Source organism: Suricata suricatta, chromosome 3 (assembly GCF_006229205.1).
Source record: "Suricata suricatta isolate VVHF042 chromosome 3, meerkat_22Aug2017_6uvM2_HiC, whole genome shotgun sequence".
NCBI lineage: Eukaryota > Metazoa > Chordata > Mammalia > Carnivora > Herpestidae > Suricata > Suricata suricatta.
The window spans coordinates 116,584,662-116,603,096 of NC_043702.1; the positions used below are offsets into that span (position 1 = coordinate 116,584,662).

At 41.6% G+C, this 18,435-nt stretch overlaps 1 protein-coding gene across 1 annotated transcript in view; it reads right to left on the reverse strand.

Moving 5' to 3' along the window:
• DNAH14 (dynein axonemal heavy chain 14) overlaps window positions 1-18,435 on the reverse strand; it is a 296,737-nt gene that overhangs the window by 266,207 nt on the left and 12,095 nt on the right. Inside the window, exons 3-7 of the mRNA XM_029934922.1 lie at window positions 16,968-17,108; window positions 13,707-13,837; window positions 11,026-11,178; window positions 9,866-9,978; window positions 1,724-1,786 (exon numbers count right to left, since the gene is read on the reverse strand). Of these exons, the coding sequence (XP_029790782.1) occupies window positions 1,724-1,786; window positions 9,866-9,978; window positions 11,026-11,178; window positions 13,707-13,837; window positions 16,968-17,108 (601 nt within the window). The remainder of the gene's footprint in view (window positions 1-1,723; window positions 1,787-9,865; window positions 9,979-11,025; window positions 11,179-13,706; window positions 13,838-16,967; window positions 17,109-18,435) is intronic.

Here is an 18,435-nt window from a genome sequence, read left to right on the forward strand (position 1 = left end):
CCCCTCATCCACACCTTTCGCTCCAACCACCCCTGTGGCAAAGGGTGTCCCATGAACAGAGATGGAGTTGAGTGAAAGCCCAGCTCTTGGCATAAAGCCACCCGGGCCAATAAAGCAGTGAGGCCAGAGAGTTACGTTAACCTGTTCAAAAAGCAGGCTACCTCTAGCCTAATCCCTGGCATGTAGAGATGCTAAATACTCTTGAATTTAAAAAAGACAAGCCAAATCTGGGAGCAAATGTTTACAAACCATACATCTGACGAAGTACTTGTATCTAGAATATAAAAAGAATCCTTAAAACTCAACAGTATAAAGACGAACAATCCAACTAGAAAATGTGTAAGGGACATGGAGAGATATCTCACCAAAGATCCACAGATGGCCAATAAGCACATGGAGAGATGCTCACATCATTAGTCATCAGGGAAACACAAACTAACACCACAACACACTACTACCACAAACCTACCAGAATGTCTAAAACAAAAGAACAGTGCCAATTCCAAATGGCGGCACAGAAGTGAAGCTGAATCCTCCTACACTGCTGTTGAGGATGAAAAATTAAAAAACAAGACAAAACTAACCATGCAATCATGACATGACCCAGGATTGCATTACTGGGCCTCCACCCCAGGAATGTGAAAACTCGTGTTCCCCTAAAAACTACATATGAAGCTTTAGAGAAGCTTTGTCTATAATAAACAGAACTGGAGAAGAGCAGGTGTACTTCACACTCCCAGCATGCACTGCTCCCCAGCAACTGAGGGACGCCTGATATATGGGGCAGCCTGGATGGGACTCCAGAGCTGTGCTCAGGGAAGAGCCAACCCCACAGGTTGTAGACCGCATGACTCCATTTATATGATGTTCTCGAAAAGACAAACTCACAGAAATGGGAGACCCAAGTAGTGCTTGCCATGGGCTGAGGAGGGGGTGGGATTGGGAGGGAAGTGAGTATGGCGGTACAAGGGCCACATGAGGGGCCCTGTCTGTGGTGACCAGTCTTCTCTCTCCTAACTGCGTCAGGACCGCTGTCCTGTCACGCGGTACGGTAAGTGTGGGAGTTCTCTCTGCGTCATCTCCTACAACTGCATCCAATCACAGTAGCTCAGCAGACAGCTCAACAACGACACCGCGGGGCTGCCAGAGACCCTGTAAAACAGGATTACCAGCCATCTAACTCCTGTGACGTGGTCACTCCCCTTTCTGGAAGCAAAAAGTTCAACCAAGTGACATGGGGAAGTCATTGTAAGTTCTTGAAAGGGCCATCGTTTCCTCATGTCGCAGATGAACATGCTGGGAAATGTCGTCAGTGTTTATTAGGTTTTATATATAAATTGGGTTTGAAAATAAGATTGGCGGGGCACCTGGGTGGCTCAGTAGGTTAAGTGTCCAACTTCGGCTCAGGTCACAATCTCACTGTTCTCAAGTTCAAGCCCCACGTCAGGCTCTGTGCTGACAGCTCAGAGCCTGGACCCTGTTTCAGATTCTGTGTCTCCCTGTCTCTGCCCCTCCCTGACTCATATTCTGTCTCTAAAAAATAACAAACATTAAAAAAAGTAAGTAAAAGAAAATAAGATTGGCTAAATTTAATCATAATCATAATGTGACTTTCCAATCACTGAGTGAAATATGCTTTATACTCGCTTGTACAGCACATATTTAGAGTAAGGTTTTTCCCTTCACATAGTTAAAAAAAAATACATTGCCTATTAAAACTCACCTGCTCTTCTCAGTCTTAATTCTTCTAACATTCAATTTCCAAGTAACAAATGCTTTATTAATTCTGAAAGAAAAATATTTCTTACATTCTATATTCATGAATCATATATTTATATGGAATACATTTAGTAATGTCTTAAGAATACTAGATTTCCTAGAATACGTCTCATTCATCATAAACTTTAAAGACCAAACATCAATTCTCTCTCAAACTATCAACAGATACAGAGAAAAGTAAATGTTATCAAAACTCATTATAATTCTCATAGACACCAGTTTAGTTACAACATCCCAATTAATAGAACAACTATAAAAATAACTTCTTTTCCCTGATACCTTTATTAGTTTACTATTTTTAAAAGAGATTCTATTTGGAGAAGAGTCAAGGTTTAATTTTCAATGATAATGAAAAGGAACACTGATAAGAAATCACTGTATGCTTGTAAATAAAAAAATTGAGATAGTGTATGTCATATTGATATTTAATATTTACATTTTTGAAAAAAAAGCATTTGTAATTTTAAAAACTCAAAGAACCTGAGAAGGAGCGTAACAGTGACACTTGGTGACACTTTCAAGGTGATCCTCATTTGCCAAGGTGAGATTCATTCCTTACACAGCAAGCAAGAGGCGACAGGAAGAGGAAGACAGTGGTTTAGGTCTGCCCGAGGCACCACCCGAAACCAGCCCATCTTCTTGGCTGTTCTGAACCATGGAAGACTGAGGAGCCCCAGGGCTGAGCGAGCAGGCCAGAAAGCACCACTGATGTCACACAGGCACCCTCAGGCCTAAGAGAACAGAAATGCCCCAGATCCTGACCTACGTCAGGCTCCCAAGCACCAGTCACTTCCACTGGGGCATAGACCCTCAGAACCCCAGGAGACCTCTGGAAACCAGACGAACCACCCCAACGACAGTGTGATGAGTGTGTGCACCAGGCCACAGCAGTGAGTCCTCCAGGAAGGCCCATGAGGTACCAAGCAGGCACTGCAGCTCAAGTCACCCCTGCACAGGACCCACATTGCCTCTGTAAGCCATCTCTTCCTCTGCATACACATCAGCCTTGAACCTGCCTCCCAACCTCTGACCTTGATATCTTCTCTGTCTGAAACTATCTCCTCGAGACCCCATGTGAACATCCCTTTTCATCACCAAGGCCTCCGCTAAGAGAGCACCTCTCTGGCTGTCCTATTTTAAGTAGCAACCACACGTCTCTGCTTTGTTTCTCTGCTGCATGATCTTTCTGGCCCCTATTGCCAGCTGAAATGACTTTATTTACTTACTATCTACCTCCCTCCATTAGAATGGAAGTTCTATAGGAAAACAGACCTTGTACATTTTTTTACTTGATGGTACCTCCAGTGCACACAACAGGGGAGCAAAACTACACAATAAATGTCTGTTCTGTGAGTACCTTCTCTGCTACAAAATCCACTCACTTCTCTTATAAAAAACAAACTTCCTCTGGTTCTTAGTTATTCCAACTATTCGATATCCAATGTAACCATTTACGGTATTACTTATCTCTTCCCCCAGTCTCCAGCAGGTAGCAGCAGACCACAAGGAAAGACAGACATTAGAAACAGAAGACTTATTCTAACAGCGGGTAAGGAGGTGGTTCGCCCTGGTGCACACGGCACAACGTACAGACGCCTGAAACTAATGTAACATCAGGTGTCAACTGTACACAAAGAAAACAAAACATAAGGAAGGAAAAAACCAGGTACAAATGTTAGAACAAATCTGGAACCGCTGTGTGAAGGATCGGACTTGCAGAAATCTTGGTGTCCTGTCCTGTCACTTAGAGAACTATATAAATTATTAAGTGATGACCTCAAATCAAGCAACTCCAGCTCCCTAATTCTGATCAATTTCCCTTTATAACATTCCTTCTCCACCTGATATTTTACATATTTATGGGTTTTTTCATCTCTTATCCACTAGAAGACATTTGAGAGCAAGACAATTGTTTGTTTTGTGAATAGAGTATCTCCAGCATCCAGAACAATGTGTGGTTCTTGCAAATGCTCAATAAATATTCATTTAATGAACAGATGCACGAAAAACAAATGGTAAATTAAGGTCATTACAGCCAATTTAAATTGAACCACAAAAAACCTTTTCCATACAACATTTATACGAAAAGATAGGGGTTTTAATACCTGAATCAACTTCCTTTGATTTCTTTATCCATTCATCTATCAGTGAACACTCTGGTTGTTTCCACGTCTTAGCTATCACAGATAGTGCCACAATAAACAAAGGAGTGTGTTTATCTTCTCAAAGTAGTCTTTTCATTTTCTCAGGATGCCCAGAAGGGGAACTGCTGGGTCATTTGATAGCCCTGATGTTAATTGTTTCAGGAACCTCCATCCTGTTTTCCACAGTGGCCGCACCAGTTTCCATTCCCACAAGCAGTGCGTGAGGGCCCTTTTCACCACATCCCCATCAATTCTTGTGATTTCTTTTTTTAATAGTTGTCCTGACCTGTAGCAGGTGATATCGTATTGGGGTTCTGACCTGCATTTCCCTGCGGATTGGTGATGTTAAGCATCTTTTCATGTGTCTGTTGGCCACCTGTATGCAGGTCCTGGAAAAATCTCCCTTCGGATCCTCTGCCCAATTATTAATTGGATTATTTTTGTCACTGGGTTGTATGAATTCCTTATTTTTTTGGACATTCATTCCTTATTATACATATGATTTACAAACGTTGGATCCCAGTCAGTAGTTGGCCTTTTCATTCTGCTCACGGCACCGTCACCATTCAGATCCTTTTCAGTTAGATGCAACCCCATTTGTTTATTTTCCCTTCTGCTACCCTTGCCTTTAAGTCAGATCTAAGAAAACATTACCAAGAATGACATCAAGGAGTTTACCACCTACTTTTCTTCTGGGTGTTTTATGGATTCAGTTCTTAAGTTCAAGTCTTTAATCCATTTTGAGTTTACTTTTGTGTGTGGGGTAAGAAAGTGGTCCAGTTTCATTCTTTTGCATGGTGCTGCCCAGTTTTCCCAACACCATTTGTTAAAGAGACTTTTTCCCATGGCATATTCTTGCCTCCTCTATGGAAGGTTAATTGACCATATAATTGTAGGCTTATTCCTGGGCTGACTAATCTGTTCCTTTCATCTATCCACATGTTTATTTTTGTGCCGGCACCATACTGTTTGATCACTACAGCTTTGTAGTGGATCTTGAAATCTGAAATTGCTATATTTACAGCTTTGTTTTTCTATACACAGTATGATGTCATGTGTAAATAGTAACAGTTTCATTCTTCTTTTCCAATTTGGATACTCTTTATTTCTTTTTCTTGCCTAACTGCTGTGGCTAAGACTTCCAATTCTATGTTGAGAAATGTAGTCATCCTTGTCTTGTTCCTGACCTTAGAGGAAAAGCTTTTAGCTTTTTACTGTTGGAATACTATTCTAGCTGTGGGTTTGTCATATGTGGCTTTTACTGTGTTGAGGTACGTTCCCTCCATATGCACTTTGCTGAGTTCTTACCATAAATGAATGCTGACCTTTGTCAGATGTTTTTTGCATCTATTGAGATGATTTTTCTCTTTTTAAGGGATATATCACAGTATGTCACACTGTTTTGCAAATGTTGAACCAGGCTTCCATCCGTGAAATCAATGCCACTTGACCATGATGTATGATATTTCTAATGTATTTTCTAATTTTTCACTAATATTTTGTTGAGGAATTTTGCATGTACATTCATCAGGCCCATGAGTTTCTTCATTTTTGTGGTGTCCTTTGGTTTGATATCAGGGGAACTGCTGGCCTCATAAAATGACTTTGGAAGCTGTCCTTCCTCTTCCTTTTTTTTTTTTTTTTTTTTTTGGAAGAATTTGAGAATAACAGGCATTACATACTCTGGATATTTAGTAGAATTCACCAGTGAATTCTGGTCCTGGACTCTGTTTGTTTGTAAGTTTTAGATTACTGGTTTAATCTCCTTATTAGTAATTGGTCTATTTAAATTTTCTACCTGTTCATGATTCAGCCTTGCTAAGTTGTATGTTTCTAGGAAATTATCCATTTCCTGTAGGCTGCCCAGCTTGCTTATGTGTGACTGTTCATCACCTCTGTTACTGTTCTCCATTTTCTACGGTGTCAGTTATAACTTTTCTTCTGATTTTGAGTCCTTCCTTTCCTCATGAATCTAATCACCAATTACATGTTTTTGTGGAACCAGTTCTTGGCTTCATTGATCTTTTCTGTTGTTGTTTTAATCTCTATTTTACTTACTTCCACTCTGATCTTTATTATTTCCCTCTTTCTACGAACTTTGGGTTTGATTTGCTCTTCTTTTCCAGTTCCTTTGGGTTTAAAGTTAGGCTGTTTGGGATTTTTCTTGTTTCTTAAGGTAGGCCTCTATCGTTATGAACTTCCCTCTTGTAACTGCTTTAACTGCATCCTGTAGATTTTTGGTATGACCTCTTTCTGTTTTGTCTCTAGGTATTTTTTAAATTTCTCCTTTGTTTCCTTCATAGGCCCTTTCATTTCAGTAGCATGCTGTTTAATCGCCACATTTTTGTGATTTTCCCAATTTTCTTGTAACTGATCTCCAGTTTTAAACAACAACAGAAAAGATGTTAAGTGACCTCAATCTTGTTAAGTTTACTGAGACGTTTTTGTGGCCAAGCATGTTATTACCCTGGGGAGTGTGCCATGTGCACTCCTGCTGCTTTTGAATGTCATGTTCTATATAGATCTACTAAGTCCATCTGGTCTAATGTGTCATTTGAGGCCAATGCTTCCTTACAGATTTTCTGTATGAATGCTCTAATAATTGACATAAGTGGGGTGTTAAAGTCTCCGCCTATTAGTAGATCACTGTATCTTTCTCCCTTATGTCTGTTGATATTTCCTTTAAACATTTTGGTGCTATGCTGGGTTCATATACATTTATAAATATTATATCCCCTTGCTGGATTGATCCCTTTCCCATCATCTATTTAATGTACAACTTCATTTTCTGTAAGTCTTGAAGGATATTTTGTATGAATATAAGCTACCATAGCCTTCATTTTCATTTCCATAAAACACCTTTTTTCATACCATCACTTTCAGCATGTATGTCCTTACTTTTGAAGGGAGTCTCTTATCAGCAGCATATGGAGGTTTTTGTTTTTTGTTTTTCTAGAAGCCCAGTCACTTTACATCCTTTGGAGAATTTAGTCCTTTTACATTTAATTTTAATAAGTATGTACTTATTGCCCTTTAATTGCTTTCCAGGTGTTTTTATAGTTTCTGTTCTTTTATTCTTCCTTTCTCTCTTCCCTTGATGTCTGATAACTTTCTTTAGTGTTTAGATTCCTTTCTCATTTTCTTTTGTGTATTAACTGAAAGATTTTGTGGTTATCACGAGGTTCAGATATAACATCCTATGTATGTAATGATGTATTTTAAACAGTGTGGAGGTTCCTCAAAAAACTATCCATAGAACTCCCCTATGACCCAGCAATAGCACTGCTGGGGATTTACCCAAGGGACACAGAAGTGCTGATGCATAGGAGCACATGTACCCCAATGTTCATAGCAGCACTGTCAACAATAGCCAAAACATGGAAAGAGCCTAAATGTCCATCACCTGATGAGTGGATCAAGAAGATGTGGTATATACATATATATACAATGGAGTACTACATGGCAATGAGAAAGAATGAAATATGGCCATTTGTAGGAAAGTGGAGGGACCTCGAGGGTGTCATGCTTAGTGAAATAAGTCAGGCAGAGAAGGTCAGATACCATATGTTTGCACTCATAGGTCTAACAGGAGAACAGGAGAAACCTTATGGAGGACCAGGGGAAGGGGAAGAGGGAAAAAGAGTTGGGGAGAGAGAGGGACACAAAATCTGAGAGACTATTGAATATTGAAAACGAACTGAGGGTTGAAGGGGAAGGGGGAGGGAAGAAAAGAGGTGGTGGTGATGGAGGAGGGCACTTGTGGGGAAGAGCACTGGGTGTTGTATGGAAACCACTTTGACAATAAGCTATTTAAAAAATAAATAAATAAAGTTCATAGCAACTTAAATTTGAATACATTCCAAAACTCGACATTTTCATCCACCTCTGTTAACATTTTAGGTTTCTGATATCACATTTTACAACCTTTTATGTATTCCTTAACTAATTATAGTTTTAGCAATTTTACTACATCGGTCTTCCAAACTTATTAGCTTTATAAATGATTTACTACCTTCACGATATATTTATTTTTCCACTGAGATTTTCATTTTCATATGTTTTCTTGTCATTAATTAGTGCCATTTTTTCTCAGCTTAAAGAAGTCCCGTTAGCATTTCTTGTAAGGCTGGTTGAGTGGTAATGATATCCTTTAGCTTTTGTTATATGAAAACTCTCTCTCTCCTTTAATTCTGAGTGGCAACCTTGCTAGGTAGAGTATTCTTGGTTGCAATTGTTTTTCTTCATTTAGTATTCTGAGTATGTCCTGCCACTCCCTTCTGCCTTGCGAAGTTTCTGCTTAGAGATCTGCTGATAGTCTCCTGGGCTTAACTTGTATGTAAACAAGTTGTTTCTCTTGCTGCTTTTAAGATTCTCTAGCTGTCACTTTTGACATTTTAATTATGTCTTGGGGGTGAACCCCTTTGGATTCTTATTTGGAACTCTCTGGGCTTCCTGGACGGGATGTCTGTTTCCTTCCCCAGATTAAGGAAAGTGTCGGCCATTATTTCTTCAGATAAGCTTCTCTGCACCTCTCTCTTCTCCATCTGGGGCTCCTATAATGTCAATGTTACTGTACTTGAAATTGTCCCAGGAGCCATCTAAGTTACCTTCATTTTTAAAAACCTCGGGTTTGCTGGTCTGGGTGAGCTCCACGGCTTTGTCCCGGGGCTCACTCTCTGACCCGCTCTTCTGGCTCACCCGGTCTACTGCTGAACCCCTTGAGTGCATATTTCAGTTCCTTTATTCTGCTTCAGCTCTGTGACGCTCTCTTTTTCATCTCCCTTTTGCAGCTCTCACTGTGCTCAGCCATTCTCCTCCCAATTCAGTGGGCATCTTTATGACCACTGCTTTGAGCTCTTTATCACTTACACTGCCATTTTATCAAGATCTTCTTTAAAGGTTTTGTCTTGTTCTTCCGTTTGGAAGATAATTTCTTTGTCTCCTCATTTTTCCTGATTTTCTGGGTATTTTTTTCCTATGTATTAGGTGCACCAGCTACCTCTCCCAGTGTGGGAGAAGTGGCCTTGTGTGGATGACCTGAGGCTGGGAAGCATGGTCCTGTTCGGCCAGCACTGCCGGGTACTCCCGGGTAGTCCCAAGTGTGGCTGCATGCACCTGCTGGCTGTGGCCCTGAGGGGCATGGACTCACCTGGCAAGCTGGGTGCAGGGTTCTCGCCCAGATGGTTGTGGTGCTGTGGCATGGGGGTTGGAGCATGCCCAGGTTATAGGAAGATTGCCAAGACGGCTAATGCCAACACTGGCATTAGCAAAGTACCATGGGACTCCAAAAATGACACCTGCCAGCGTTTCTGTACCAGAAACAGTTCCGTAAAGGTTCCTGCTTCTCCGGCATTCACTTTAAAAATAAGGGGGGGGGTCTCCTTTCCATATGGCCTGATGCTTCTTAAGGTGCAGCTTTTGCTCCAGGTCCCAGGGTGAGCTGAGTGTGCGTACAAACCTTTTACGGGCAGGTTTTCTGTTCCCCACAGTTTTACGGTTTCCCTGGACACAATCCCCACTGTTTTACATTTCGGCAGCTCACCTCTCTGGTGCAGATCCCAAGGATTGAGGATTGAGGATTCTGTGGGAAACATTCCCTATCCCTCAGGGATTTCCACATTTTTGAGATCCCTCCTGGTTGTGGGTTGCCGCACTGGGGGTGGGCTGTTTGTTGAGAGTGTGTCTCTGTCTCTTCTGGCTTATCATGTTTTCAGGACATCTGCAGAGGACATTATTCCACATGTAGGTCTGCTGTGTCTGTGGGAGGTGGTAAGTTCAGGACCTTCCTACGCCTCCATCTAGTCTAAAATACTTCTATGGAATACCCCATTTCCTCTATGATTCCCCACAAGGGTGGCATGAGGTGGCACCCACATGTCAGCCTGGCAGCTATTTCAACAGGACCACACTACAAATAATTGTTGCATTTTCTTTCATCTCACCGAAAATTGGAAAATACCCGGAATTGCTGTAACAAATGGTAACACGTCCTTTCTAAAAGCCACTCCGAAGTCGGTAAAGATTCTCCTTCGTCTCCACCACCCACTGTAGTAACCTGCAAGTACAAAGCACACAACCATGACTTCATTTCCTTAAAACAAATATGCACTCTTCTCAAGGAACTAGGAACCGCTGTCTGTGCCTCATAACTACTTGCCTTGATAATAGACCTGTTCTGTGTACAACCCCCACCACGTCACCTATACCCAAACTTGGTGTCTGATCCCACACTGCTGCTACTCTTGCCATTTTTCTAGTGCTGTGTCTTGTGCTCCAATAGAGTAAAAGCAACTTCTTCCTCATCCTGACAGTTTTCACAAATTTCTGTTCTCTTCAGTCTCATAATTCTCACAGTTTCTATAAAGTAGTATTTGTGAACTCAATCTTAGTGAAGGGGTAGTGGTTCCAGAGGGGCTAATAATCCCATTACCAAGATGCCCTGTTCTGACGTTCAAGAACCACAGGCCTTTCCATCATCAAGGAATTCTCTTCCAAAGAATCCCTGTCTCCTTCCTGCGAATGTTAGCATCTTCTTAAATTTCTTCTAGAAATAAAAGTATGCCTGTATCAGCACATATGTATTTACATGCACACTTTTGTTTATATAGCAGTCGTTCCCTCCACGTTCAGTTGATGATACACACGGGGCGTCTCTGCACTTGCCCCTACGGATCTGCCTCGTCCGGCTGCAGCCCTGCCTGCGGGGCCAGGCACCAGTCAAATGGCCAAAATGAGTAACTGTATAATCACAACTTGTGATCAGTATCAAAGCGCTACGTGAGTGTACTGGGGGAGTGAGGTTTCTAGAAGGAGTTTCTGGCAAACCTGAGAGAAGTTTTTCTTTTACTATAGTAATTCCTAATATGTCAGTAAATCACTGCAGTCTAGTTTTTTTAAAAAAACATTTAAACTATTTGAGATAAAACTGAATCTTCAGACCTAAATCTCTGCATAAAAGAAAAAGGAACCTCCCCATTAAAAAGCTTTCGCCCAAAGAGGATCTTAAACATAAACTACGTCTTGAAGGGCCGGGTCCAACTGAAATACACAAAGATATTCTAAATTGATTAATATTTTTCCATTCTGAAAATTCCTCTGTTACCTTGGAGACAGATGATGCTGTAACTACCCAGAACTCTTTGCTGTGTCTGGCTCTGTGGGCAGAGACCACCTGGAGGTCATACGGATTGTATAGACCTTTTCGATTTTTCCGAGAAAGGCAATATACAAATTCTCCATCATCTTTTAAAGGTTCCTGAGGTTAAAAACATTTTAATTAACTTGACCAAATTAAGTAGTAAAGTGGCTGAACAGGTTACTCAATAAATTGAAACAATTTTTTTTCTTTCAAAATTTTTTTAATGTTTTATTTATTTTTGATAGAGCGAGAGAGAGACAGAGCATGAGAGGGGGAGGGGCAGAGAGCGAGAAGGAGACACAGAACTGGAAGCAGGCTCCAGGCTCCGAGCTAGCTGTCAGCACAGAGCCCGACGCGGGGCTCGAACCCACGAATGTGAGATCTGACCTGAGCAGAAGTCGGAAGCTTAACCGACTGAGCCACCCAGGCACCCCGAAACAATTTTAGATTAAAATTAAGAAATAATATCACTGAGGAAAGCCAACATCAAATTGTGTCCAAAGTTCAACGAGATCATATGAAAGATTTAAAATATATAATTTTTGATCTTATAATGTGGTGAAAAACATTCATGAAAACTGATTACTCTTACTGTTACATGCTTATTCACACCGAGAACTTGGCAACATATGGTTTACACACACACCCCTCTTTCAGTAAATCTGCCAACACCAGAAGCCTTGTGAGCACATTAATCATTTATTTTGGTAATGATGGTGGCTTGGTTTTATAATAACAATAGCTAATATTTGTTAAGTAAATAATAAATATTTTATAAGTAATAACTGTTTTATATACATTTATAACCACAAATATTTAATCTCTTGAATTTACTTTTTTAAATTAACCACGGGATGATGATCATTAAACAGCTGCAGAAATTAATAGTTTGAGAAACTGGGTAATTTGAGGAGAGTCACAAAGACAGGCAGGGGCAGGCAAGATGTGAACACGTGTCTGACCTCACCCACACTCTGACACACTGCGATCTTCTGTAACGTCTGGTTCTTTTTTACCTGGCATTATTGAGAAATCAGCCATTCCACATTAACAAAAATTTCTAAGTGAAACTTATTTCCTCTCACTTTGAAATATTTTAACTTTTACTCTGAACCCTCTACAAGAAGGTTCAATTTAATCATTTCTGGAAAACTAAACTTTATTACTTAAAAAAAGCACTGAGTAGTCTTTATTATACTTCAGTGATGCCTTCAGATACTACTGAGCTGAGTAAACAGTTTCTAATTACTGGAATTTAGAAGTTTGGATCCAGTTTTACTTCTTAAAAAACGGTCTTCCCTGAAGACCATTCCTGTTCCTCCTCAATGTCTCGGCCGCTTCCCGTTCTTGTTCTGACCTGCCACGACGGGTCTCTGGAAACCTCAAGAAACAAGTCTACAAACCGCCGGTCAGTGTTAACACCTCAGCCCTGGGTGGTGACGGGCCGGTATGTGGCTGTGTTATAGTTACTGGGCCACTCAAGGCATTTCTAATTACCGTTCAAAAAGTTGAGGATGTTAGAACCTTAACGCAGACCCAACTCTCCAAATGGGTCATGCATGGAATTAAATCATCCACGTACAAGAAGCACAGTATGTTCCAATTAAATGATTGTCTTTCAATTAAAAACAAGTATTTGTTTCACATTCTCAATCCTCTCTCACTACACATGAAATCTAGCTTGTCAGGGAGCGCAGGGGCATCAAGCTCACAGCCAGCTTTGCGAAAGCGCAGCCGGCCCAGGCGCCTGTTTCTATAAATGAAGTGTCCCTGGCACACAGCCACACCCACTTGTTGCTCCGGCTCTACAGGGACAGACCTGAGTAGTTACGACAGAGGGCAGGGGGCCTGCAAGGCCTAAAATATTTTACCACGTGGTGCTTTTCAGAAGAAGGAAGTCGGCCCCTGGTCTAGAAACACCGTTCTCAATCGTGCATCAGATCACCTGGGGAAACTTCCAAAAACACAGATCGCTGGGCTCCACTCTCAGAGTCTCTGACTCCCAGGGTCTGGTGCAGAGAGGGGGATGGATCTGATTGCTAATAAGCTCCAGGGGACACCGAGGCTGCTGGCGTGGGGCGTGCCCTTTGAGAGCTCTGGGTCTACCAGCACGCCCAGAGGTGTCTGCCAGTCTTCCATCTTCTTGTAATGGTCACAGGAGGCAGAGTTACTAGCTCTTGTCGCCACCTGTCCCCCCTGGTCACATGACCCCGGACATGCTAGAACTTCCCCGAAGAGGAAGGGATAAGGACACACACAGATAATGAGACAGAAAATCAGGTGCCAGGCAGTAAGAGTGAAGATACATGCTACAAAAGTACATTAGGATTTCTTTTTAAAATCACAAAAAACTGAAAAACACAAACATAAGAATTGATTCAAATTTCAGGTATATGTCCTATCTGTTCTCCGTTCTTGGAATAAGTGAAATGAAATGACATCCAGCAGTTTTAGTTTCTGTTTGTTTGGGGTTTTCTTTTTGATGTCCAACACTCTTATAAGTACTATGAACATGACTGTCAACTTGGTATTAATGTGAGAATGTCTAATTTTGATCCAATATGTGTAGAGAATGAAATAAAGATTAAGATGCACTTTCAAAGAACAACTTTAATAGCATAAAAGTGAATAAAACAGACTGATACCTTTAGAACCACCTTCGGAGCTGCGAGTCTGGGACTTCTGTGCTCCACACAGCGCTGCAGTAATGTCGTCTGCCAGCCCAACTTGTCTCTTAGCCTCATAATGTGCCTTGTCACGTCAGCATCCTCTGGTTCTGGTTTACAAAAAAAAAAAAACCGACTGGAGGTATGAATGTGGGCATTACTTAAGGATAATGTATACTACTCCAAATATTTCTGTGTAGAGAAAACATTTTAATGGGAGCTTCAAGTTTACACAAAAGCTCCATAATTGGAAAAGAAAAAAAAAGCTTAAAATTTACTTTTAACATTAGCTGGAAAGAAGGAATAATATTTTTCCATGTAAGAAAGCTATCACAGAAGCCCTAATTCCGCAGTCCCACAGTTGGTGGCACGAGGGCACGAGAAGACACTGGAACAGGAGCCAGGTAGGTTTTTTCCACAGCGGCCTAAGCTGGGGCAGAAACAGTAGGGCCAAGAACGAAGTGAGGACCACGCACGGTGGAAATAAGCTTCCTAAAGATACTCCTCCAACAGACACACCATTGAGACCTTTTTTCCTCTTGATCTCTTAGCAGCTAAAGAGTGTCTCCTTCTGGAAACGGTCCCATTGCTTGCCTGTATTTGCCGTGCTACAGGCTGTCCTCTTTGCCCTTAAGCTTCTCCTGATACATTATGGGGAAAGAAGCAATCCCAACACCATGCTGGCAAAATCAGCAATGCTATGCAATTGTTCAACATTTCTGGTCCTCTCAGGGCACCTGGGGGGCTGACTTTGACTCAGGTCATGACCTTATGGTTCATGGGTTTGAGCCCTGAGCTTGGTTCTATGCTGACAGCTCAGATCGTGGAGCCTGCTTCACACTCTGTCTCTCTCTCTCTCTCTCTCTCTCTGTCATTCCCCTGCTTGTGCTCTCTCTCTCAAAAGTAAATAAACAAACATTAGAAAACACATTAAAAAAAAAAAGACTCTGGTCTTCTAGAAACCACAAACACCATGTGATCAAAACAGGGTCTCTGCTAAGGCTTAAAAGAGACTCAAACTGTTGTGTAGAAGAGCCTCCGGACAGGATGAGGGTAAGGTACTGCACAATCCCAAAAGAGTCAGTTCCTCTTTAAACTCTGTGCCCTCAGCCTCACCCTAGTCTGGGCCCTATCAGTTGCTGAAACACAGACAGAAACTTCAAATACTTAACCAACAAGACAGCTAGTTGCTATCAGTATAAACAGACAGTAGTGTAAGGGGCCGAGAGGTGAGGAATACGGAGAGGGTATAGAAACACCTACCTATCGAAATCAAAGGAGTGTGGTTATGACTTAGGAAAACAGACCAGCAGAACCAATTAGAGCCCAGAGATAGGACCATTTACAAAAGACAATCTAGTAAGTGAAAAGGTGTTTCAAATCAGTAGAGGAATCGTTACCCATTCATAAATCATAAAGGGAAAGTGGTTGGCCACTTAGAAAACTATGCGGTTAGATACAAGTGTAAATCATAGATGGATTACAGAAGTAAATGTAGGGAAAGCAAATGATAGAAGTATTAAAAGAAAATATAGAATATGTTCCTGAAAAAGAATCAAAGCATGTTAAAAAAAATAAACATAACTTTGTCAAATTTAGCAATTTACATGCAAAAAAGGCCACCATAAATAAAGTTAAAGAATAATTAATCATGAGGATAAAATGTTCATGACCTATGTTAAGAAGCTAAGGATTGATATATAAGCCATTTAAAGAATTCTTCCCAATCAGTCAGAAATAATCATTCTGACGGAAAGATGAACAATTTATAGGAAAGAACAGCCAGTAAACATACTATAAAACATTCAACCTAGTCAGTAATCAGGAAATCGCAATTTAAAATTATAATGAAAAAGTCATTCTCACCCATCAGACTTGCAAAAAATTAAATCAGAAAATATCAAGTGCTGACCAGGGTATTCCTCGCACGCAATATTGTAAACGCATCACCAGTCCATTCTTGGTGGCGACCGGGCAGGTTCAATGAACTATGGAGACCGTTGGGGAATGGAAGCGATTTAGGACAAATTTACAAATCATGATTTTTCAGAATAAGTAGCAAATGAAAGGAAAATATATAACCTCCAAAAAGCTGAGGGAAAATTTTTGTAGAAAGCCAGACTAATTCAGAAAATCACAGATACTTACTAAAACTGGACAACACATTATACACCGGACACTGGAGGGTGAGGCTCTGCCCTCGCTTGCTGGGCACATGGTACCAGCCCAGACGGCAAGTCTTTACATCACAAATAGATCAGCCTGCACTCCACTTTCACAGTGAGTCAAGAATCCAGGTCCCAGGGGTGCCGGGGCGGCTAAGTCAGGTGAGCGTCTGACTCTTGATTTCAGCTCAGGCCATGATCTCAGGGTGGTGAGATGAAGCCCACACAGGCTTGTGCTATCAGAGGCATGGACAGTAGGATCTTCTTTTTAAGAAAAATGAAGCCTGGGGCACCTGGGTGGCTCAGTCGGTTACGCGTCTGACTTTGGTTCAGGTCATGATCTCACGGTTCATAGGTTCGACCCCCTCTGACAGCTCAGAGCCTGGAGTCTGCTTCGGATTCTGTGTCTCCCTCTCTCTGCCCCTCCCTTGCTAGTGCTCTGTCTCTCTGTCTCTCAAAAATAAACAAACATTAAAAAATAATAATAATAAAATAAAAATAAATAAATGAAGCCTGTTTATGTCAGGCCTGGAAATTTAAGTTTCAACAGCTTTATGACTCATCGGCCCTGGACCACGGTGTGTCCCTGAAACATAGAAATGTTTCCCTTTTCCTGTCAAATTGAAAATATTAATACAAAGAAGAATTTGAGGCACAGAGAAAGTGCAAACTGGAAAACATCAGTGAGGAAATTGAGTTTAAATGAATTACTTGTTTGGGGACTCAAATTCTGTGTCAGACAAAGACACAGAATTATTAAATATAATGCTACTACAAAATGTTGCTAAGAGGATAAGGCGAAGCCACACAACTTCCTTTTACTTACAGTCCTCTAACCATAACCCTCAGGGGTCACCCCTCTTGAAGAACACAGTCAGTGAACTCTCTCTCAATTTTTTGATCTATTGATATTTTAGGTGTTCAAGGATTTAAAAAAACTATCAATTCTAAGCAACCCAAATTCAGTAAGACTGTTTCTTCTAAAATCAGTGTCCTACTTAAGCACATAAAAGTGCAAAATAATATGACAAAACATGGCGTCTTCTAAACAAGCTGGGTCAGTGATGCTACGTACCTGTCCTATCATAGGACACAAGCCTTTTCTTAACTTTTGGACAAGCGCTAGTTTGATCCTTTTTTTCCTTTGATTTCTCTTTCTTCTTATGAGGAACTGATTTTGAAAGATCTTGCAGAATTCTACTTTCTTGAAGGTAATCTGAAAATAAAGGCATTATTAACTGAATAAGCATCAAGTGCTATGAATGATACCAGGCATGCTATGTGCCAGGCCATGCAGGCGATCATGGTACAATTTCAGGTTCTAAGAGCACAGGCTCCAGGTCAGAGGCCGTCGCTCCAAGCGCAGTTATGAGCTTCCCCACCCAGTCCTGTGATTCACTTGGTGAGGAGCTGTCCCCGTTCCTCCCCGCACCTGGGAATGAGGACTGTGCTCACGAAGTGTTAACTTTATTATTACAATAAGTCTTTACATTGTAAATGCCCACGTGAAATACCAACAAAAGCTTTTTATTAACTGCAATCTGGTAACAGAGGGCAGAAAGCGCTTAGATACAAATGCAGAAAAGTCACATTCGGTCGATTTCCCAGATTCCTTCAATGACTCACCTGATCGATGGGTCTCACACAAAGGATGCAGAAATTACTGAAAATGGACTTTTCTAAAGCAAAAAAAAATTCTACATCTTCTCCTGGACGAAAATGCACGCAGTGTAAGGCAGTGACTTACGTCAAGTACGCAGGGGTAAGTCACAGTGACTACACACGACACAGCGAGTACATTGTTTCTGCCCAAGTCCCAAGTCAGAGGAGACACACAGAGAACGTTCCCATCTGTAGAGTCAGAGACCACACATCCAGCTGAATGGAGGCATCACAGGTCGAGAGGGTAAGGACTTTCACTGTGGGCGGGGACAGGGCTGGGGAGGAGAGAGGTAAGAAAAAACAAGTACTGTCCCAGAAGCCACCAGAACATCTTTGTGAAAAAGCCATGAAACCTTCCTTTCTCCCCAACATCGAGTCCAGGAGTTCCTCTCACTCCCGTGCCTTAGCCAGTGATCTCCCAGATGTCACACACATGAGGCCGTCTCAAGCAGTGGGTGGTGACCATCCTGTACCCCACATACCTCAAGGCTGGAAAGTGGGTTCATTTTCATCCCCATTCCCATTTACCAGCCCCAAGCCATTACATCTGCCCTCTTAAACAACACCCTATGCTCCGAAGCTCATGCCTGCTCACTACATCCTACTCTTCGCATTTCACTGACGGCCAACAATTCACCTGGGGCCCCGGCTCCAGTGAGGGTTTATTTCCCCAAATCACACCTGCCATCTTTCTGGCATCTGGTACGACGCCCCATCTGAACATCATCTACCAGCCCACTTTGGCTAACAAGCCCCGATTACACCCTAGAGCCAGCCATCACCGGCCTGTCTCATTCTGGTGCGCTTAAAAATCCCAACATTGCCTTTTATAAAACTCATCAGCACCTCCAGTTCATGGCCTCATCACGTATGATCTGTCA